General features: G+C 36.3%; 2 protein-coding genes across 2 annotated transcripts; one reads left to right on the forward strand and one right to left on the reverse strand.

Annotated features, from left to right (window-relative positions):
- The first annotated feature begins 825 nt into the window (after positions 1–825).
- LOC116308275 (ATPase family AAA domain-containing protein 3) lies at positions 826–15,300 on the forward strand. The gene is made up of 18 exons (XM_031718665.2): positions 826–1,180; positions 1,337–1,413; positions 2,539–2,640; positions 4,137–4,196; positions 5,455–5,524; positions 5,687–5,759; positions 6,204–6,296; positions 7,075–7,144; positions 7,276–7,343; positions 7,919–8,006; positions 9,109–9,165; positions 9,666–9,791; positions 10,355–10,479; positions 10,786–10,837; positions 11,221–11,291; positions 12,675–12,848; positions 13,567–13,675; positions 14,825–15,300. The coding sequence occupies exons 1-18, from the start codon at positions 958–960 to the stop codon at positions 14,993–14,995; spliced, it is 1,809 nt and encodes a 602-aa protein (XP_031574525.1). The 5' UTR covers positions 826–957; the 3' UTR covers positions 14,996–15,300.
- An 892-nt stretch (positions 15,301–16,192) lies between these two features.
- On the reverse strand, positions 16,193–20,977 carry LOC116308273 (uncharacterized). The gene is made up of 4 exons (XM_031718661.2): positions 20,501–20,977; positions 19,657–19,897; positions 17,821–17,933; positions 16,193–17,150 (listed from the first exon to the last, which is right to left on the reverse strand). Exons 1-4 carry the CDS (start codon positions 20,963–20,965, stop codon positions 16,515–16,517), a joined length of 1,455 nt encoding a protein of 484 aa, XP_031574521.1. The 5' UTR covers positions 20,966–20,977; the 3' UTR covers positions 16,193–16,514.
- Between the last annotated feature and the right edge of the window lie 576 nt (positions 20,978–21,553).

The following is a 21,553-nucleotide window of genomic DNA, read 5'->3' on the forward strand; positions in this document are numbered from 1 at the left end:
TACAGTACTTGTACAGTGAAATAATAATTATTCACGACTCTACCCCAACGCGGTGATTGTAGGTTAATTTAATTTAGGAATAAACCATCAATCTTGTCATTAAGAAAGAATTAACCGGGTTACCTCCCTTACCTCTATCTATTTTAGCGCCTTTCAACACTAATCTCTCGTTCTCAACGTTGAAATTTCTACATGATTTTATTAAAATAAAGAGTAAAATAACGACCTAGCGACAACCTTTTTCATAAGGCAATAAAATATCCATTCGATAGCGTTTTAAATGGTCTCCAAAGGACACAGAGAACTAGTAAACAAGCGCTGTTAGACAGAAAATATTCCGCCATCTTGGGCAATCTCTGCAGGCTCAATTCAGCGGTTTTTCTATTAAAACTTATATTTGCACGCATGCGCAGACAAAATGCCTACGTGCTGGTTCCCTCCTGGATATGACGTCCCTATCCCCAGGCCTATCAGAGCTGATTAACTCCGGGTGGTGATGTCACTGCAAAAATAGAACTTACACAACTTTATATTAATTTTAATAAAAACTATTCAAAAGATTCTATCCGGTACTAAATTATTCCCTTATCCCTCTAATAAAAAGCTTTATTCGCTAAAACAAAAACCTGCCAAAAAAACCCTGCTCTTTAATTCAGAATAAAAAATATTTTATCAAAATTCCTATTTTGATTTTTTCATTTAGTACTTATTAATAGTTTGTTATTTAGATAACATTTTATTTACTACAAGCTTGCTACTACTTTTGATATATATTTTCTTTTTTTTTTTTCTCATATAATATGCAACTGAGCCGACGATACTATATAGCAGCGGGCATGATATGAGCACCATAACGAGGTTTCACCTAGCCGGCTCTTTTTCTGCACGTGGAAACTTTCATCATCAAATTCTGCACTGAAATCTCCTTTTTTGCCCTTTGAAAAATCGATTTTTATCATGTCTTGGATGTTTGGAGTGAAGAAGGATAGTGCTCCGCCTCCAACCTTGCCGCCACAGCTGCCGATTCCGCCATCAGGTGGGGGAGAAGACGGTGGTGGGGGTGACAAGGATGACAAGAAAGACTCGAAGGAGAAAGGTTCTGGCAAAGCTATATGGCAAAGTTTTGATCCTACTGGGCTTGAAAGAGCTGCAAAAGCTGCCAAAGAGCTAGAGAAATCTCGTGAGTTTGTCTTCGTGTATTAATTTTCCCCGTGAGATTTTGTTTGAGTGTTCAATCTAGACGTATTTGCAGCTAGAATAACTTCGTACGTTCCTATTAACCTCTTGTGGTAAGTAAGCTATATATGTATTATAGAATATTCGTATTGATTTGCAGCAAATGCATCACAAGCCTTAGAGCTAGCCCGAGTCCAAGAAACAACCAAGCAATTAAAACATCAACAAAAGATTAAAGTAAGTCAAGACACTAAAAATGTTGTACAAATATGTACATACCTAAATACATGGTTTCAGGAGAATTCCCCTCCCCTCATCCCCTTCCAATATACAGTGGTGGGTCAGGGGTGAGGTGTCCTTACCACCTTGTCATACCTGATGTTAAATTGATCCATTTATCCTAGAGGAATCACATGTAGCCCAAGCTGTGGCTATTAGTGTCAAAATACAGTAAAAATTCAAATTCAAAAGCTCATGCAAATAAAGATCTTACTTTGCATCTTATGATTTCTTTTGGGACTCTGTGAAGTTTCAAGTCAATATTGAGCAAGTTTTCCTTAAAATTAGGGAAGGTAGCACACTGCAGCCTGCTCAAACCATCAAAATGTGCCAATAATTTGTTTCTAGTTCAGTCAGAATTACACGTCATGACGAAATTCCTTTATAGAACCTTAGTTCGATACCTAACACATCCACTCCATTGACTAATGACTAATCTTACCATCATTACGAACATCTCACTGTACCCTCCCCCTAAGTCAACAGGCTATTGTTTCACTGACCAATAACAATTGACTATGAAACGTGTATGACGAGTGGCTGCCAAAATATCCTACAGGATTTGCTTAGTATGCATTTGGACGGCCGTCTCAAAAATTCCTGCATCCACCCTTATTGTATGAAAGACAATTTTTAATTTTATTTATTTATGTTTATCCTGGAAGAAAGGGAATGGCTAGTTAGCTCTTGGATCTGAGAAACCGTTTATTCATTTTGTTATGGGTCGGTAGCATTTAGGAGACCAGGAAAAAAGGGGCTACATATCAAATAAAATTCATTCGTAAATGCTTTTTAACTATGAAAAGCATCACATTTCACACATCGATATTTCTGAAATTCAGTTGACAGGTATACCTGTATCAATAAAAAACCTGGAAATCCTGAATCACACTGAATTTTGCTATATTTTTATTTATCACACACTTATTTTAGCTCAAATCACACGTTATGTGTAACCTCTCTTCTACTGTGTTGTGAAAGCCAGTAAAAAAATGGATGGTCATTAATCTTCTAGCTGTATACCAATACCCTGGGTTTTAACCATTGTCTATGATTTGACATCAGAGACTTTTAATGAATTAGGAATTCGAAGCTGGGATGCAGCAAATGCAGATGGATAAAGTAAGAGTTGAGCAAGAAGAAAAAAGGAAAACCCTTTCAGCTGAGACTCAGCAGCATCAACAGGTACATACATTTGTATATATGTCTAATATTCAACGTAATTATTAAACAAAGGTAGGAAATAAAGGGCTTTCACCATAGGCATGTTAATGGGCAAAAACAATGCATGCAAGTTTTTGCTTGACAAGTGATTCCATATCCCAAATTTCCATAGAGCAGGTGCATGTTGTGTCATAACCACCATCTTGGTTGACAATAGCAAAGCAGCTTCTCTTGATCAACCAATAATAATAATAAGTAATGTTTTATTGAGCGCCAATTCCCAGCGGTTCAACAGCGCTTTACAAAATACAAAAAATATTCATTATAGATAAATAGAAAGTAAGATGATAATTAAAAGGATATAATAAAACAGTTTAACAATACTAATTTAAAAATAATTTAGCAATATTTCAATACCATAAATTAATGTATCAATAATGTTATGAAAACAACTTTCAGTAACTTTTAATTAAAATCAAAATTAAGATTAAGATTAAGATTAACGGCATTTAAACATTATAGTCACATCATAGACAAAATAAAGATACTGGTTAAAATAAATTTATTTATTAAAAAGAAATTAATAAAAGGCCTGCTTAAAGAGCCATGTCTTTATGTCCCTTTTAAACTGTGAAACCAACATGGCAGTTGTTTCATTATTATTCATATCTCAAGTGATTTTAAGGTATGAGACCTGAGTTGTGGCTGAAAAAAAATCCTCACTTTTTAGTAACCAGTTAGCTTGTTTACGATAATATGAATCCATATTCTCGATTTCTCGGAGTTTAGTTGTTCCGTTTTCTTAGAAAACGGTGCTAAACTTTGTATCGAAGGAAGCCATTTTGTTTACTTCGTGTGTAATGCGAGAGTATTTCACTGGTAATTGATCCTTTTGAACATGCGCTTTGAGATGAACAACACGGGGCCCATGGTACCCAGTTCTCATACCTTAAGTCGTTGGGTTGCACACACTCTATTGTTTTGCCCTACAACATTGCTCCGAGGCCTGTGAAGTGTTCTTATTTTTCCATTGGGTATGCAGTGTAGCTCATCTCCTCTTCCATTGTTGATACCTCAGAAGGAGAAATTTTCCAGGAGAATTATTTTACTGAATTTATAAATTTTCTCAACATGGAAGCAATTTCTTTGAATTCAAGTTATGATATAAAGAGGTTATCAGTTGACTAAGCATCTGATATGGCTGTGTATTTTTACCAGTTACATAGTATTTTGGCGAGCCTTTAGGCAACTGAAGTGACTGATAAGTTGTTTATCATTGTATTCTGCAAAAAAAAAAAATGCTCAAACGCCCTCTAAACTATATCATACCAGATTGCAAGCAGATGATTAGTGCTGATACCATCTCATATCAGGCATGGTCTTTTCCCTCATCATGCACGTTCTTTGCAAAATTAAATGGGCCAACATACATTTCACATTTTAGAGTTTAATAGTGCTAATGATTTTCATTGTGAACATTTTAATAAAGTTATTTTTTTTGTTATTGTGCACCTTAGCGAGCTCAATATGAGGACCAGTTAGCAAGAAGAAGATACAGTGATCAGCTAGCACAACAGGTAATCACATTCTATTAATAATAATAAATAATTAATAAATGGGATTTAGCAGTGGCATTTCTACAGAGTAGCTCTTCATCCACTGTAATTCCAATTTGAATTTAGGAGTTGATTTTTGCGGAGAGAGGAAAGCCGGGGAACCCAGAAAATCCATGAAGCACAGTAGAGAACCAACGAACAACTCTACTCACATACAAACATTCTTTTTAACTCTTTCGTATCATGTAATACGCTTAAATTACAAAAAAGAGTTTAATATAAGAAGTCACATGTCACATTCTCTGTCCTAAAACCTTACGCTATCAAAACAACCTCATTTTGGTTCAATCAGTGACCAACATGCAGTGACGCGTTTTAACAATTGAATGCTTTAATACATGTACACTGGTCCTCAGGTCACACAGGTCACTCTAAGATGGTCTCACAGTAATCATAGCACGATAACTATCATTCTGAAGAGTTGTAGTTTGTGTGGCGTCCTTTATACTTTATTATTATACCCATACAACACCGAGCTCAGCTGGACTCAAACCCGGGTCACATCATGCATGCTTTTATTTATGTATTTTATTATTATTTCAACACATTTGTTCGGTACATTTTATAACCCCAAAAGGGAAAGAACTCACCTATGGGGCATAGGTAAAACTTTTACACAATAAATAATGAAAGACATAAAAAACGGAAAAATAAAGTACAATATAACAAAAATTATTTAGCATTGAAATGCAATTTTTGATACCTATGAATAATAGTGCAGCGCACTGATTCTAAAAATAGCTTAAAGATTTGAACAAACATTGCATTCTGTTTAACCACTATGAGGATTATATGAACCGATTTGATAATTTTTACTTAAAATTACAATAACCCATGTAAACTAAGATCAACTGCGAAAATTATCTGCTGAAAGTAAACTTGTAAGTTTGTTTGTCGGAATTTCGCCTTTGTCTTCGTTTTTATGAAGTAACGGTTGCGCTGCACTATTGTATAACAACAGTGATAAAGAATGAAGAGAGTTATTATTTCCTAGTATGCTTGTTTATGCTCTGTGTTCATCTCTCTGTTCTATCAAGAGGTTTGTTTCTCTATATTTTCGTTCAGTTTTCCTCCTGTAACAGAATTCTCAGTTCATAAGGGGGAATTTACGTGTCCAGTAAGATATACAGGTTAAATACTGAACGTAGTGGTAATGTTTGTGAGTGATTGTGTCATCATTTAGTGTAGAAACACTAAGTCATTTTGAATTGTTCCATAGAAAAAAACACAAGAAGAAAATCTATTAAGACAAGAAGAATCTGTCAGGAGGCAAGAATCCATGAGAAAAGGTACTTATAGATTGAAGGTACTTATAGATACTTATGGATTGAATTTGTCATTGGAATTATTGAAGTTATCAAACAAGGCAATATCAATTGGATGCCTTTTGAGTCCTTCACATCTATTTGTAGCTATTTGTTAATTATTATTTTGTCGTTTTGTTAATCTAGAAACTGTTAAGTATGAAGCAGAACTCAGACATGGAAATGAGATGAAAAGACTAGAAGCAGAGTTGCGTGGAAAGTAAGTTTTCATTTCACCTGGTATTTTAGTTTTTTTCCGTAACTGAGAAACTGATGAAAGCACGAGGCCGTGTGCACACTCTCCTAAGAGCTCCTAATAACCTCCTCTCTTTAGAGCTGTTTTTTTATGTGAAATTAAAATGACTATTAAGAAGTTACTAGTCCATATGTTGAATACAGTAAGATGTGGAGTGCCTCAGTAACTGTTTTGGGGCCTAATCAAATAAATAAAATAAGTTAGACATTTGTTATTATTTCATCTTTGCCAACGCATAATTATTAGCTACTTCCTTACATTACTGCTGCTTCTGCATTGGTTTTGGGTTTGTACGCATGGTATAAAGATCGACTTAAATTGACTAAATATTTTAATTCACTTCTTTATATCTCTTCACTTCTTTTACTAAGATGTTCCTGACAATATTTATTTTTCCTATTTGCACAGGGCAAAAATTGAAAGAGAAAACAAGGATATACATTTGGAAAAGATTCGACTTAAAGCTGCAGAACAGAGAGATACAGTTCTCCAGTCTATTAAGTAAGTACTATGCATCACTCAGTTGGTTTTAAGGTGCAACTACTTGAACCAAGGCCACCCAAACAAGTTTTTCACAAATTATCCAATCACGTTCTAGTATCTCAACAATAGAATTTCGTATAAGTTTTATTGTGTCATTGATAGAGTGCAAACCATATACCAGAGAAATAGCAAAAAAAAAAAAAATGTAAATAACTCTAAACACATATATATCTTTTGTTTTCAATTGATTTATTGGTGCTATTTTGTACTTATTACTTTGCACTCTAATGTCCCTTACACAGTTCCCTGCGCCATCTTGATAGGTAGCCCTGCCTTTGCATCGAAGCGAGACAAACGGTGAGCTTGCAATGATAGAGACATGTGAATAATATTGTTCAAGGTGTCAAAAAAAAGGTCTCTGTCATTGCAAGGTCACCATTGGTCTCACTTCGATGCAAAGACACGGCTACAGTATCTTTTAAGATGGTGCAGGGAACTGTGAAGGGAACTATTGATAATTGTAATAAAGAAACAAATAATCTGACATGTTTTTGTTGAAACTTTGGTGGTATAATTATTTGTATGGTGAAATTTACCGAACCTTGATCTTTTAATTATTCTGTTGTCTATGCAACTTGAACGTAATTGAATAATTTGTGAAAAATTTGTTTGGGTAGCCAAGATTTAAGAGTTGTTATCAATATCTGGACTGATTACAATATTGGATTGGTAGTAAAATTATTATATTTGTTATTGATCTTCGGCTAAGCCTTTCTTTCTCTCCATGCTTTAACAGGACAGCTGGTTCAATCCTTGGGGCAGGGTTTGATGCTTTTATATCAGATTGGGATAAGATTTCAGCAACAGTAAGTGAAAAAATGTGCAGTTTCAGAATATGTCTAAGATGCCTTCCAAGTGTAGGAGAGCCACCTGTTATTATTTTATCTACGTTGTTGATATTGATTGGTATATTACCTTTTTCTACCTTCTGTTTTAGGCTGCTGGCTTGACATTGTTAGCATTAGGTGTTTATGCTGCTAAATATGGTACTGGAGTCACAGCAAGGTAATAGTCACTCTGATTTCTCATTCTTGGGTTTATATCAATAGGTTTTTTTGCAACAAACAGTCACGTGCTGAAATATGACTTTGATAATGAATCAATTCAGCTCAAGGTCCCTTGGAGAAGGCTCTGCTGGATGGCAAACAAGCTTTAAGCTGCTTTGTATCTTGAAATTGAAATTATTAAGGGAAAAAAGTATTTTGGAAAAGGTTTTGGAATATATGACATTGGTAATCCAGCAAAAAATGTTTAATGAAAGGAAGCCCAAATTTTTTTGCCATCCAGTAACGATCGTGTGTCAATCTATTGCAAAAGGCATATTAGGCTACCTTTGCAAATATGTGGAATGAAAATTGCATGTCTTTTCTACTTGTCAAATATTTGTTGTGAAATGTGATCATCAGGGTGAGTGTAGTCTCAAGTAAGACTGTTGTTGGTGGTGACTGACATTTCAACAACCTGAGCGGAAGTCATCTTCAAAGTCCAGTGAGAAAAGGAGAGATGAACAAATGAACAGTGTAATTAAAATTAATTTTAGAATATCTAATTCAGATTATGTTTTTGTGAAATTTGGAAAGGTTTGTGGAAGCTCGGCTAGGAAAACCATCTCTAGTTCGTGATACGTCAAGATTAAATTTATTCAGCACTATAAGACATCCAATTAAGGTATTCAACTACATTCCTTTCTCTGATGGTTAACTTTTTTTGTTTGTCATTTATACAAAATTTGTGATCAAACTGTTTTGTTATCATCTTTATTATCATTATTATTACAGTTAGAAACATCAGAAGATATGACCAAAATCTCCATACCACCATCAACATCAGTTTATAATCACTAATCATTTTACCATCATATCATCATCATCATCACCAACCCCAATGACACCATCAACATCAACTGACAACATCACCACCGTCATCACCATACTTAATCACCACCATCATCACCATCTGCTTTAATCACCACCATCATCACCATCTACTCAATCACCACCATCATCACCATCTACTTTAATCACCACCATCATCACCATCTACTTTAATCACCACCATCATCACCATCTACTTAATCACCACCATCATCACCATCTACTTTAATCACCACCATCATCACCATCTACTTTAATCACCACCATCATCACCATCTACTTTAATCACCACCATCATCACCATCTACTCAATCACCACCATCATCACCATCTACTCAATCACCACCATCATCACCATCTACTTAATCACCATCATCATCACCATCTACTTAATCACCACCATCATCACCATCTACTTAATCACAACCATTATCACCATCTACTTAATCACCACCATTATCACCATCTACTTAATCACTACCATCATCACCATCTACTTTAATCACTACCATCATCACCATCTACTTAATCACTACCATCATCACCATCTACTTTAATCACCACCATCATCACCATCTACTTTAATCACCACCATCATCACCATATACTTAATCACCACCATCATCACCATCTACTTTAATCACCACCATCATCACCATCTACTTAATCACCACCATCATCACCATCTACTTAATCACTACCATCACCACCACCTGCATCACCATCTACTTAATCACTACCATCATCACCATCTACTTAATCACTACCATCATCACCACCTGCATCATCACCACCATCATCACCACCTGCATCATCATTTCCATAAGCTTCACATCATTATCACCATCATTAATTTATTTTGGTCAAAGTAATAATTTTGATCTGTTATTTTACAGTCTGTAAGGAAGTTCTTTGTTAATCCTGAAAATTCACTCAAAGGAATAATATTAAAGGTAAATATATCTACAGTTGTAATAAATGCTTTTAGGCAGCAAATTGAGATTTTCAATGAGAGAATTGATGTCTCATATATAAGCAAGCAAGAAAATAAATAAATAAATTTTCGATTTTAATATGAAGGGTCATACTAAATATCTAATTAATGCAAATGAAAATTTCTTCCTCCGTGATAGAATTGTCAATGTTATCTGACTATAACTTTTTTATTGATGTTTATTGTTTGTACTCTAATACCCCATTCACACCTCAACATGTTTAGTTAAACTATGTTTTCATTAGGGAAAAAATTGAGAAACTAGAAACCTACAATATAATGAAACTTTCTAAAATGTTGTCAGAGCAAGACAAAGGATAGTTTACATGCATTATTTCACCAAATATTGTGCAGTGTTCATAGATAGCTTTACAAACCTGTTTAGTTAAACCACTTTAAAACATGTTTAAGCCTTGTTGTGAATGGGGCATAAGACCTTTCCAACATTTGTTTAACTAGAAAAGTCTTGAAGAACACTTAAGAGAAATCAGCATAGCAACATCAAATACCAAAAGGAACAAAGGAATGTATAGAAATCTACTGTTTTATGGTCCTCCTGGTACAGGAAAAACTATGTTTGCTAAGGTGAGTAGATTAGTGGCCCAAGATAACTGCTTTTATTATTGCTTGGCTATTAATGGTCAAGCTTGTCACAAGGTTTTTAGATAGGGGGAAGTCCTCATATTCTTCACTTTTTATGGTTGAAATAGCATTGAAACACCTTTAAACTACCCCTAGTAGCAGGGAGTAAAGGGTTTTTTCTTGTCCATCTGGTGCTTTAAGTAGAGAAGGGGGTAGGGGATGGAGACAGTCTCTCTCCACAAAGCGCTGCTTTGCAGGCTAGAATCACTGGGGTATATTTCTGTTTCAATAAATTGGTTTCTTTGCTTATTTACACAGATTTAACAGTCCCTCTTCTCCCTTCAGACTCTTTCTCTCATGTTTAAGCATTTATTCTAACACAAAATGAAAATTTATGACTAATACTCAGTCCACAACTGCACTGTATTCTTATTTCTAAATGACACCTTGCAGCTCTGTACAGCTGATGGACACTTTTGTTGTTATTCTAATCTCACTTTACCGAGATGGAATATAGGAACCGCTAACTGTTTGATGTTGCATGTTGATCTTTCCTTGTCTCTTAGAGTCTTGCAAAGAACTCAGGTTTGGATTATGCCATCATGACCGGAGGAGATGTGGTACCCATGGGGAAAGATGGAGTAACGGCTATGCATAAAGTCTTTGACTGGGCTGAAACATCACGAAGAGGGTAAATATACAGATATGTATGGGCGGATCCAGGGGCGGTAAAAGGGTTGACTAATCAACCCTCTTATGCAAGGAGTAACGATAATTGATTGCTTCTGATTCATTAGCCATTGATGAAAAAATGTGGACCATGTTTAAATCGAAATGTAGTCAGATGTATTGCGTTTCACCCCCCCCCCCCTTTTTTTTTTCGAGAAGGAAAACCCTTAAAAGCATGGGAGAGAATACCAAACTCTACTTATATAATAGGGAGTCTAGATATCAAACCCTTGACTACGATAGATTGATCTTTGTGTTTCATATTCAGCTTGCTTTTATTTGTGGATGAGGCAGATGCTTTCCTGAGGAAGAGGAGTCAGGTATTTCAAATTGATCATTTTACCCTGTGTTACTACGATTCTCGTTTTTTATATAAATCTCTCCGTTTCTGACTATATCTTTCAGCTGGAACTGTAGGTAAGAAGTAAAAACTTCGTTTATCCCTATTTGATCGATTAGAACATCTGTAAACCGCACGAAAATTGACCATTTCTGCGAGTTAAACGCTTTTTTTACTCTGTAGTGTTTCACGACTGCTTGTCCACTGAGTTCGTCCTTGACGACGGTTGTCAAGGAAGGTGAATCCGATCAGGGGATGGGTGCACGGTAGACTGCAAACCGTATACGTTGTCTTCATTCTCATGATTTAGCATAATTGATTGTAAATTAAGTATAAATTTTATCAAATTATTTTCATCTTTAGGAAAAAATCAGCGAGGATCTTCGGAGTACCTTGAATGCATTTTTGTACCGAACAGGAGAGTCGTCTCGCAAGTGAGTATCGTATTCTTCTTCAGTACTGTAGCTCTTATAAGCGTTACATCATAACTAATATACAGAACTTTTCATTTTGGACGTAATGCTTTCTTATTTTATATCGCTTTTAATTCCTATTTTACTAGTCTCCTACGCAGCCGCTATTAGTGTCGTCACGCAACGCTCACTCCCCAAATAGCGGCTGCGTAGGAGACTACTATTTTACTTACGAGGCTTTGAAAACAAAATATCAGTTTGGGTGCAGATAAGGGAATGGATGACACATGGTTTGAGATCAGTAAACAGTTTTCCTAAGATAAGAAGGTTTAGGACTAATGTCAGTCAAATGTCGAACTTCACATGAGCCAAACTTAATGACTTCAAAGAAGACCGCCTGTTATCCATTGTTTCGATTAGGTTCGGCTCATGTGAAGTTCGACGTTGACCTGAGCCTAGCTCTATTTGATTGGGATTTTGATAAATTTGGAAGAAAGAACTCATTTTTATTAAAGTAAGCTTGGACAATGATGTATTGAGCATCGTAATCAAAGTAGTAAGTATACACTTATTTCAATAAAGTTAGTCACCTGAAAAGCTACAAAGCTGAGACCAACAAGGATTATGGTTGGTTACATTTTGCATGTTTCAACCGCTTTAATAACTGTTGATGGATTTTAGATCTTTTACCAGTTACAGTCTCACCTCTCCTGAGCACCCTCAAACTGCAAATTGTATCAAAAGCTTTACTTGTTTGATATTAAATGTTTCCCATGATCCTCAGTGATCTCAGCTTTCTAGGTTTTTTGGTAACTAACTTTATTGAAATAAGTGTATATGCCCTTCAAGAGTTTGAAACTAGAGTTGAAAATAGCTCATTACCGCTTGCGCTTATCCTAGTTTCTATAGCACGATGTGAAAGAGAGTAGAAAACATGTGCAGTTATAAAGCATGCGCGGGATGGCAGATGACAAGGAAGGGGTTAGGAGAAATACGACAGAAAATGCATATCACAGGAAAATGTCAGGATCGTCCTTACAAAATGTCATTTTTGGATAGGAGTTACGAAATAGAAGATGCGCGCGTGTGCTGTGTACTCATAAAACACGTGCCCACAACCAATCAAAACGCGAGATTTAACGCTGAAGGCAACGGAAACCGATACACTAGTCAGGGCGCGAATATGCCTCATGCATGATGACGTTTTATTTATACCTACACTTCCACAAGTTAATATCAATATATCTTTTGAAAAGGATTGTGGTAGTTGTGGTATGAAACGTCATTAGTGTTAAGTTACTATTCTCAATCAGTCACTAATTCTGTCATGTACGTGATGTCAAGTTTCTGAAAGCAATTCTTATACATTAATTTCTTGTCTAACGCTTTTATTAACACTGTTAGATTTATGCTAGTGTTGGCCAGTAACCAGCCAGACCAGTTTGACTGGGCCATTAATGATCGTATAGACGAGCTGGTTGAGTTCGACCTGCCTGACACCGATGAACGCGAGCGTCTCGTCAGACAATACTTTGAAGAATATGTTCTGAGACCTGCCACAACTGGTTCAAGAACAGGGTAAGCCGGCAGGGACTGGAAACAAGTTGAAGTTACTGCACCCATAGGTTGTGACGTATTTCCTGTTCCAACTTCCCACAAAGCCCACTAAAATAAACATGTTCTCTATAATTTAACCTCCACATAAAACAATAAGAACTTCGACAAAAATATCCTTTCGTGGAGAAAAAATAAGAAAAATCTTCGTAGAACTGCTTTTCATTTTGGAACCGAAAGTCGAGTGACGTCACTTGAAATCTTAAAAACTTTTAAATGTGACGTCAGACTTTTCTTATTTTCTCTTCATGACATGATTTGCTGTCCAAACTAGTTCTGATAGTCCCCTTCACAGTTCCCTGCGCCATCTTGAAAGGTAACCGTGCCTTTGCATCGAAGCGAGACTAACTGTGAGCTTCCAATGATAGAGACATGTGAATAATTGTCCAAGGTGTTAAAAAAGGTCTATCATTGGAAGCTCACCGTTCGTCTCGCTTCGATTCAAAGGCACGGTTACCTTTCAAGATGGCGCAGGGAACTGTGAAGGGGACTATCGTTTCAGGGAGAGGTTAAATTATTAACAATATTTTCACTTCTTCATTTTTGCGCTTTTTTGCAAGCAATCTGGCAAGGCAAAGATTTGACCAGACAGTTCCAATTCTTAGACATTCAATCTGGCTTGTTTACTTGTTTAGCTCTTGCTTTTTTCTGATTTTTTTATTTTTTTTATTTTTATTTTTAGGCGGTTGAAGATCGACAACTTTGACTTTAATTCAAAATGTCATCAAATTGCTGAAGTGACTAAGGGTCTGTCAGGAAGAGAAATAGCGAAGCTTGCAATTGCTTGGCAGGTAAGCTTTATTATTTGTTAGTTTAAACATGAACAAGATTCTCTGAGACGACATTTTTTTAGCGTACCCTACCTTGAGTTTTCTCTAACAAATACAGTAAGAATCTTTCATAGTTTTCGTCGTTTTTATACACTCAATGCACCCTTCTTAAATTGTTTCTTGAATGCGATGCTAACCCTGGATTACAAAAGAAATTTCACAAATTCCATCGAAAAACGGTTTAATTCTTTTGCATTTTCATGTGAGCCTCGCATCCTCGAGTTTTCCCATTACAAATGCATTGTCGAGCTCAAAACAGAAGCTGAGAGCGAAAGGTATTCTGGGAAATGACTAATATCTTCTGATGTATTCATTTGATATACACAGTCGATATGAAACGTGTGTTAAAAGCCTACATGCGCGCTCTCTCTGTCAGTGAAACAATTTATGAACTTTCAACGAGTTGTATCACTAGATACATCTCATCAACGTACTTCCCATATGCCACTTCGATTTGGTTTCAGCTTCTATGTTTTGAACCCCACAACGATTTTGCAATATGCCTGAAGCGAGATGACGTCTTACCCCCGCCTCTAGACCATAATCCTTTTCACATTGCTTTTGTTCTTTAATAGCGCATCGCGCTGATTCTAAAAATAGCTTAAAGATTCGGACTAACATTGCATTCTGTTTAACCGCTACGAGGATTATACGAACCGATTTTATTATTTTTACTTAAAGTTACAATATTAACCCATGTAAACTTAGATCAACTGCGATCGGCTGTGAAAATTATCTGCTGAAAGTAAACTTGTAAGTTTGTTTGTCCGAATTTCGCCTTTGTCTTCGTTTTTATGACGTCACGGCTGCGCTGCGCTATTATGACTATTGCTCCTGTATTCTCTAAGGAATGAAAAATTTTAATATGAACGAATTTTAAAAGCTATTATGGTATAGAGTCGGGGGTAAAACGTCATCTCGCTTCAGGCTTATTGAGTATATAAAATAATGAAGCCTTAGATTTTTGAAGAAGGTAAAGGAGAACTTTCATAGCGTCCAAAAGGTTGGACATGCATGGCCGGATGTCTGAAACAATACCCGCACCTACCCCTCCCCCAACGAAGCAAATGGCGAAACCAATATCAAAGTTTTTTCCTGTCTTTTATTCAGGCGAGTGCTTATGGGTCGAAGGATGGTATGTTGACCGAGGAAATCATGGACGAACGAGTAAAGGAAGCCGTTAGGCAGCATAAACAAAAAGAGGACTGGCGCCAAGCCCCTGCACCAGGTTTCTCTAGCCCCGAAGATGTGCCTACCATGCCCAAATTTGGTAAAGTTTAATCAAGTGCAAGAATTTTGTGAAGATTTGCCACGAAGATTACACACTTGTGGAACTATGGTTTCCGGGTTACCAGACGTTTTAAAAATCAAATTTTCATATTGGTGGACGTTGATTCTGATAATGCATTTTACAAGACATCAATTTTAAAGGAGTGAAAGAAACATAACTTCTTCCCATGATGCAGAGGGAATAATTTTTTCTTGATTCAGGATGACGTCAGGACGTCCTCTAATGTAACTCTTGTCAAATGTTTAGGAATTCATTCTTACGAATAATATGGGAAAAATAAAGTAAATTAAACATTGCTAAGTGTGCATAATTTCTATAGGTTTTTAGTTAACCAAAGCGAAATATTTTTCCTGTGTTAAAGTGCACATGAACCCTTCGACAATACTTTCAGTACTAATTCTGCATAAAGTAAATAGTTGATTGGTAAAATATTTCTTGATTTGAGTGATGCGTCTTTAAGTTATGAAGGTTTATACTTCCAATATGTTAATGATGATGACGTCAGGTAAGGTATTTGAGTGTTTTTGTTGTAACTAGTAATACTAAATGCTGGCCATTTTGAAGATAAAAATTGTAAATAGCTTTCATGTAAACCATGACTAAAATAATGATGCTTTTTAAATACTGTTTCTATGAACCAGTTCGATTTTGTATATTTAATTAAGCCTTAATAGACGTCACACTCATTAGCATATTGGAAGTATAAACCTTCATAACTTAGAAACGCATCACTCAAATCAAGAAATATTTTACCATTCAACTATTTACTTCGTGTAGAATCAGTACTGAAAGTATTGTCGAAGGGTTCATGTGCACTTTAAGGCGCGATTATACGGAGCAATTTTCTCTGAAACCTGTCTCGCAACCGCGTTGCGACACAAGTTAGATGGAGCATTGCAGCGTCTAACCTACAGCGCAATATGAAAAATGTTGCGAGACAAATTGCAGCAATCGTTGCGTGTAGACACTCTTGGAACTTGTGCTCCGTGTAATCGCGCCTTTTTAAGATTCTGTTACACCTTGCAATTTTCTCAGCAACTTGTCTCCATTGCTTGAAAACGTAGCGTCACAAGTTGCCGAGGTGAGGTGTTAAGGTCCTGTTACACCGGTGCAAAGCCGTTGCGAGACCAGTTGCTGGAGAATTGCACAGTGTAACAGGACATTTAAAAGGAAACATTCAGCACGACAACCTCCAAATGGCTTTATTTTTCATAACGAATGAACTACCTCGACGATATAGCGGCCATCTTGGATCGCAAGGCATTATTGGGTGGCCAGGGGGCAAAACAAAACAAATATAACAGATGATATATAATCACGTGTGTTTGTATTTCTTGCATAGGTAGTGATAGATGTGCTGTCTTTTGCTGTAAGGCGATTTAAATTATATATCACCATTTTTTTTTCAAACGAAAACGCATCAAAAATACCTGGCCTTATGTTTTTCCAAATGCTTGCACAATCTGGTCTAATTTTTCGTATCAGCCTTTGTTGTATATTTATTTCTAATCATAATTGGGACTTTTTGTCACCAAAAATCGTTTCTTGAATAAATACGGCCACAATCGATATCAAAAGAAAAAGCGAAGCCGATACTCTTTCCCAAGTAACTGTCAGAACACCAATCTTGAACCCCGATGAAGGCGCCACCTGATTTAGGTAAGTTATATATTTTTCAAATCTAAAGGAAGGAATTTTTCGATTCCGCTGCCATTTTCCTACTGCTTTGATGGATCCTCTAAAGACTTTTCGTAATATCTCAGCATTATTCTGCGTGTTGATTGGTTCTCCTACTGACACGTGACCCTTATCGGGGAGATGAATGCGCATGTCTGTACTTGGCGCTACTTTGGTTTTAAACCTATTGGTTATTGTTTCCTTGTCTTGTGTATCTGTGGCGGTCTCCATGTCAGAATCCGAGTCACTACTGTCCTCTGGGTACTCGGCCCATGCCTTCACCACCACTATAAAGTACCAATGATATTGTTTAGTGACCCAGGCCGCGGTGCACAATGGGTAGACAGCGAGGATCAGAGGCATTAGAGCGTGCCAAATGTAAATTCGATAGCGGTTTTTGTAAAGGTAAAGATACGCGTTGACCATGATGGACAGAAGGGTAAGAGACAGCAAAAGAAACAGAAGAGCCTTTGAAGATATTGATAAAGATACATTAAAAAAGTCATAAAATCCTTATTTAATCTTTGAAAAAATCATGAAATCGTTTTGACCATAACCTTAAGGCATAACTTTTAAACCTATATCTTTCCCGAGCTTACCTGTAGTTGTATTTGTATATATTTTAGTTTATTTTTAGTTCGATACTTATTTATATTTGGAAATTAATTATATTTGGATATTTCTTTTAAAATTTTTGTATACATTATACATTTTTCAAATAGTAATTTGTAAACTGTAACTGTCACACACTGTCACTATCTTTTTTTTTTTTTTTTTTGCTCGATCGGTAGATGACACAAACGCAAGTCAACCTATACAGAGTTGGGAGAAAATTGACGTAAAAGTACAGCCGCACCCACAATAATCTTCTAAATTTTGTTACGTGGTTTTGAAACCATTTGCGCATCTTTCATTGAGTTTTGAATAGCTGGCCTTGATCGTATACGAAATACGATACAGTTATTTTAGCATATTATGATTCGGTCATATGTTTTCGTGAGCGGACGAGCATAGTCTAGTGCTATACAAATTACTATTCGATATTCCTGACTGCATTCGTCAAGTAAAGCATGATATTGTCAAGGTAAGTGCATAATTTAAGATTCTTACAAGTGACCATGGTCTCTTGGATTCTTACCAAACAAGATCTCGAAGATGTTTTGACAAACTTTATTCTTTCATCAAAGCTAGTCACAGCTTCCCTCAATGTCGGAGAATGAAACTTGCTTCGCAGTCGAGTACTGATGCACTCTAAAGAAAATGGTCAATATAAAACTGGATGACTTATCCAAGACACCTGTCTTCACACTTCTCTAGCTAGTAACCACTGATTAGAAGTATTACATGGTCCAGGGACGGTTCGCCGAAGCAAAAAAAAAACCTCCCCCCCCCTTCTTTCCCCCCGAATTAGAAGTGTGGTTTAGAAGGTCTAATCTCAGTCTACAGAAAAGTGAAAACTGGAACAATCTCGTACCCAGAGCCTGCGTTTCTTCTGGCCTGCGGCATAGAACGAGGGCTCTGGCATAATAATATTTTTTATAGATTTCTTGGACTTCCGTTTCAAGAGCGCATGCGTTCAAAGACTTGCCAAAAATTAAAAATATTTTCCCGATTTCTAATTTTTCCTATAATCTTTACTTTGACTTTTGCTTTGATTTAGTTTTTACTCTGATTATTTTGATCGGTTATATGTCACTTTTCGAAAATTGCGCATGCGCCAAAATATGGATTATGCCAGAGCCCTCGTTCTTCGCTGCAGACCAGAAGAAACACAGGCTCTGGGTACGAGATTGAATCTCGCAGGGACTGTACTTGTTTGCGCATGCTCCTTTTACGACTACCAAAATACTTGGCGAATCATTGTTCAAATTCCGATATCAATTGGGATTAGCTATCACAAGAAAGTACGCAAGGGATTTCCAAATCCAGCTGAATTTTGGAAGTGGTTTTTCCCGTAAATAGACCTAATACGTTGTAGTGGAATATTTTCCCATTTCAGACCACGTTTGTACTCAGCACCATTAAGGCATGGCTCTTTTGAGGAAGTGATGGAAAATCAGTTATTTATTCATATCTTTGACAGTTTACTATGAATCTTTCCCAAATTTGGCTCGTAGTAGTAATTCTTCAAGGCAAGCAATTACCGCATATCTGTTACCATGGAAACCAGTTCACGTGACCACAAGACCGCCATCTTGGATTTTTAAAATAAATCGTTTGTAATCGTATTGAAACTACTTCAGAAGTCCTGAAAATCCATATTCCTTTTGATATTTACAATACCTATATGGATCTAATTGGATATCTTGGAAATTATATTAAGTTTAATTTTTAGAATATTTTTAATTTTTTGGAAAAAATAGAAAATATTCTAAAAATTAAACTTAAAATAATTTCCAAGATATCCAATTAGATCCATATAGGCATGGTAAATATGAATAGTAATCTGCATTTTCATGACTTTTAAAGATGTTTCGGTACGTTTACAAACGGCTTGTTTAAAAATCCAAGATGGCGGCCTTGTGGTCACGTGACTTAGTTTCCATGGTAACCAAGGCTCTAAGTTTCCTTCTTTTCACAAAAGACATTAACTTGCCAAGTTTGGGGAAGATTCGTAGAAAACTGGCTATGATATAGCTAATCAGTTTTCCATCTGAGAGCCATGCCTTAATGATGCTGAGTAAGATTCTTTGTTTGAATTGTTTTCAGTTATATTCATGTGTCTTCTTATGTGCAACTCTGTAGTCCACAACTGGACTCACTTTTATTTCTGTTTACGTTCGTTCTGATCAAAATCAAAGATGCGCGCAAAGATGTGTGGGAAATACTAAGTACTAACTAGAATTACGCGCGTAAAACAAACACCATTGTGAAAAGTGGGTTTCAGTTCTGGACTAGCGCAACTGTTAAACAAAGAAATTATACTCTAGAGAATGACACGTAGTCTGAAAGCTGTCGTGTAAGTATTTCATACCTTGAAATTCCACCATAGAATGTCCAGTCATTTCCATAACACAGCTAGCAATATACCAGAACAAGGCGTAGGCATACAAGACGTGGAGACCGCTAACGAATCGAAGCAAGTGAAGCAATACCTCAGCCCCATATGAAACACTTTGATCGAAAGCCACGTGGTTTGCCTTGTCGAGCCTCAAGATTACATACTGTACTGAGGACCCAGTGAGCGTGAATATGAACAGGAATAACTGTAGCTTCTGGAAATATTAAGTATTAAGTATGTGTTAGTATAAATGCATTGTCATGTTCTCAGAACAAGTGGCAGAAGTGACAGACATACTATGGTCAGCTGGAGGGAAGAAAATATGTACTTTTTGACATTGCACACGTCACGGTAAAGACATCGGCTTAAAGTGCGCGCATTCAATTTATTTACCAAAAAGCTTGTATACAGTGATGCTTTCTTTTCTCACTTGATTGCTCGTTAAAGAAGATTATGCAAAGACTTTAACTGAAGTAACTGTTTTATAGAAGGGATTTCACAAAAGTTCAATCTATATGAGGAAGATGGAAGATGGTTTTTGAAGGGGACAAAAAAGTTTTACTTGATTGAAAGGATACGATTTTCACTTAGGAATTTGTACATGTTTCTTCTGTTTGTTTGCTTTGTTTTGTTTTGTATTTTGAATCCATACAAATTGACTGAAGAATGGTAGTGTGTTATCCTATGGGGCGGAGAAGAAAAAAAGGATTGCTGGAGAAAGGAAGAGACTCCCGCGTTCAAATCTAGAAGATGTGCCACACACAATGAAATAATTACTCACAAAATAATCAAAGGTTAACACACAGCTTATACTAACCTTAATACTGGCTGTGATTCTAAGCAGAGATCTATTATACTGCCCATCCTTTTCCAGCATATCCAACCCTTTCTTCATCCAAGGGATTGTCTTAAAGATCGCAAAGTACGTTCCCAAGCAAAAAGTTAACCATTCGGTCCCTTTGACTACAGCCCAAGCGAGCCCATACTTGACATGAGACTCGTAAAAATCAAATGCAAAAGAAATAATAATGTTAAATATCCACACTAGTAGTCCAAAGATGGCTAATCCACGGTGCTTTGTGTTGTAGATGTTACCAATGAAAGCAGTTGTCAAATCTATGGTAGTTATTATGTAAGACGAACTAGTTGTTGACATTGTTTTGGCCATTATTGATCCTCGAAAAAGCTTTTTGATAGACACTTGTTCCGAGCCGAAGAAGGAGTTTATTCTGGGGCTAGGAATTTTCGAGACATCTCGTCCCAAGCTTTTTTCTGGGTTCATTTTCAAGTTTCTTCATCCTTGTAGAACATTGCAGCACCAAAACTGGTACAGTTATGCTGAATAAGGAAAAATGTCATACTGATTACTATTTTGGAATTACTATTTTGCCGGCATATTTTATTTTCTTGATTGTGTGCCATTTCATGCAAGACTGAGTCCACAAGTCTAGCTGAACTATACTTTAGTCTACTTTATAGCATTTGATTTGGGGATTTCAAAAACTAAGGTTATTAATGATTTTTTTAAAGAATGTCAAATAAGACATTTCATGTTGTATCTCGACGTTTTCAAACATATGGAAGTAAACTCCTTTGCAAGTTTTAACATCCAAGTACAGAATATGCGATATTTTAAGATAGCATTTGCTTTTGTTTTGTAGCAATTTTTCGAAAAAGAGGCAAAGTTCTAGTGTCTTGAAGTTAATTTTGGCCGAGTTAAACGAGGTACTATAGTTTCACAGACCTTAAGCGATTCATAATTTCTTCCTAACGTAAAGGTACGAATAGAGTTATTTAGTATATTTAGTACTAATCATGACCTGGTCCTTGCAGTTTTTAAAAGAGTAATTTATTTTACATCACGACTTAC

Source organism: Actinia tenebrosa, unplaced genomic scaffold (assembly GCF_029948245.1).
Source record: "Actinia tenebrosa isolate PJP-AT-01 unplaced genomic scaffold, QUT_ActTen_1.0 PGA_scaffold4__44_contigs__length_22323623, whole genome shotgun sequence".
Taxonomy (NCBI): Eukaryota; Metazoa; Cnidaria; class Anthozoa; order Actiniaria; family Actiniidae; genus Actinia; species Actinia tenebrosa.

Bases quoted from the DNA above. Each gene is read 5' to 3' on its own strand.
- LOC116308275 (XM_031718665.2), top strand. From the start codon at position 958: ATGTCTTGGATGTTTGGAGTGAAGAAGGATAGTGCTCCGCCTCCAACC. The intron at 8,007-9,108 runs GTATTCAACTAC...GTTATTTTACAG, and splicing joins CTATAAGACATCCAATTAAG to TCTGTAAGGAAGTTCTTTGT. The intron at 10,838-11,220 runs GTATTTCAAATT...TTTCATCTTTAG, and splicing joins TCCTGAGGAAGAGGAGTCAG to GAAAAAATCAGCGAGGATCT.
- LOC116308273 (XM_031718661.2), bottom strand. From the start codon at position 20,965: ATGAACCCAGAAAAAAGCTTGGGACGAGATGTCTCGAAAATTCCTAGC. The intron at 19,898-20,500 runs GTTAGTATAAGC...TAATATTTCCAG, and splicing joins GAATCACAGCCAGTATTAAG to AAGCTACAGTTATTCCTGTT. The intron at 17,151-17,820 runs GTAAGAATCCAA...ATATCTTCAAAG, and splicing joins CATCTTCGAGATCTTGTTTG to GCTCTTCTGTTTCTTTTGCT.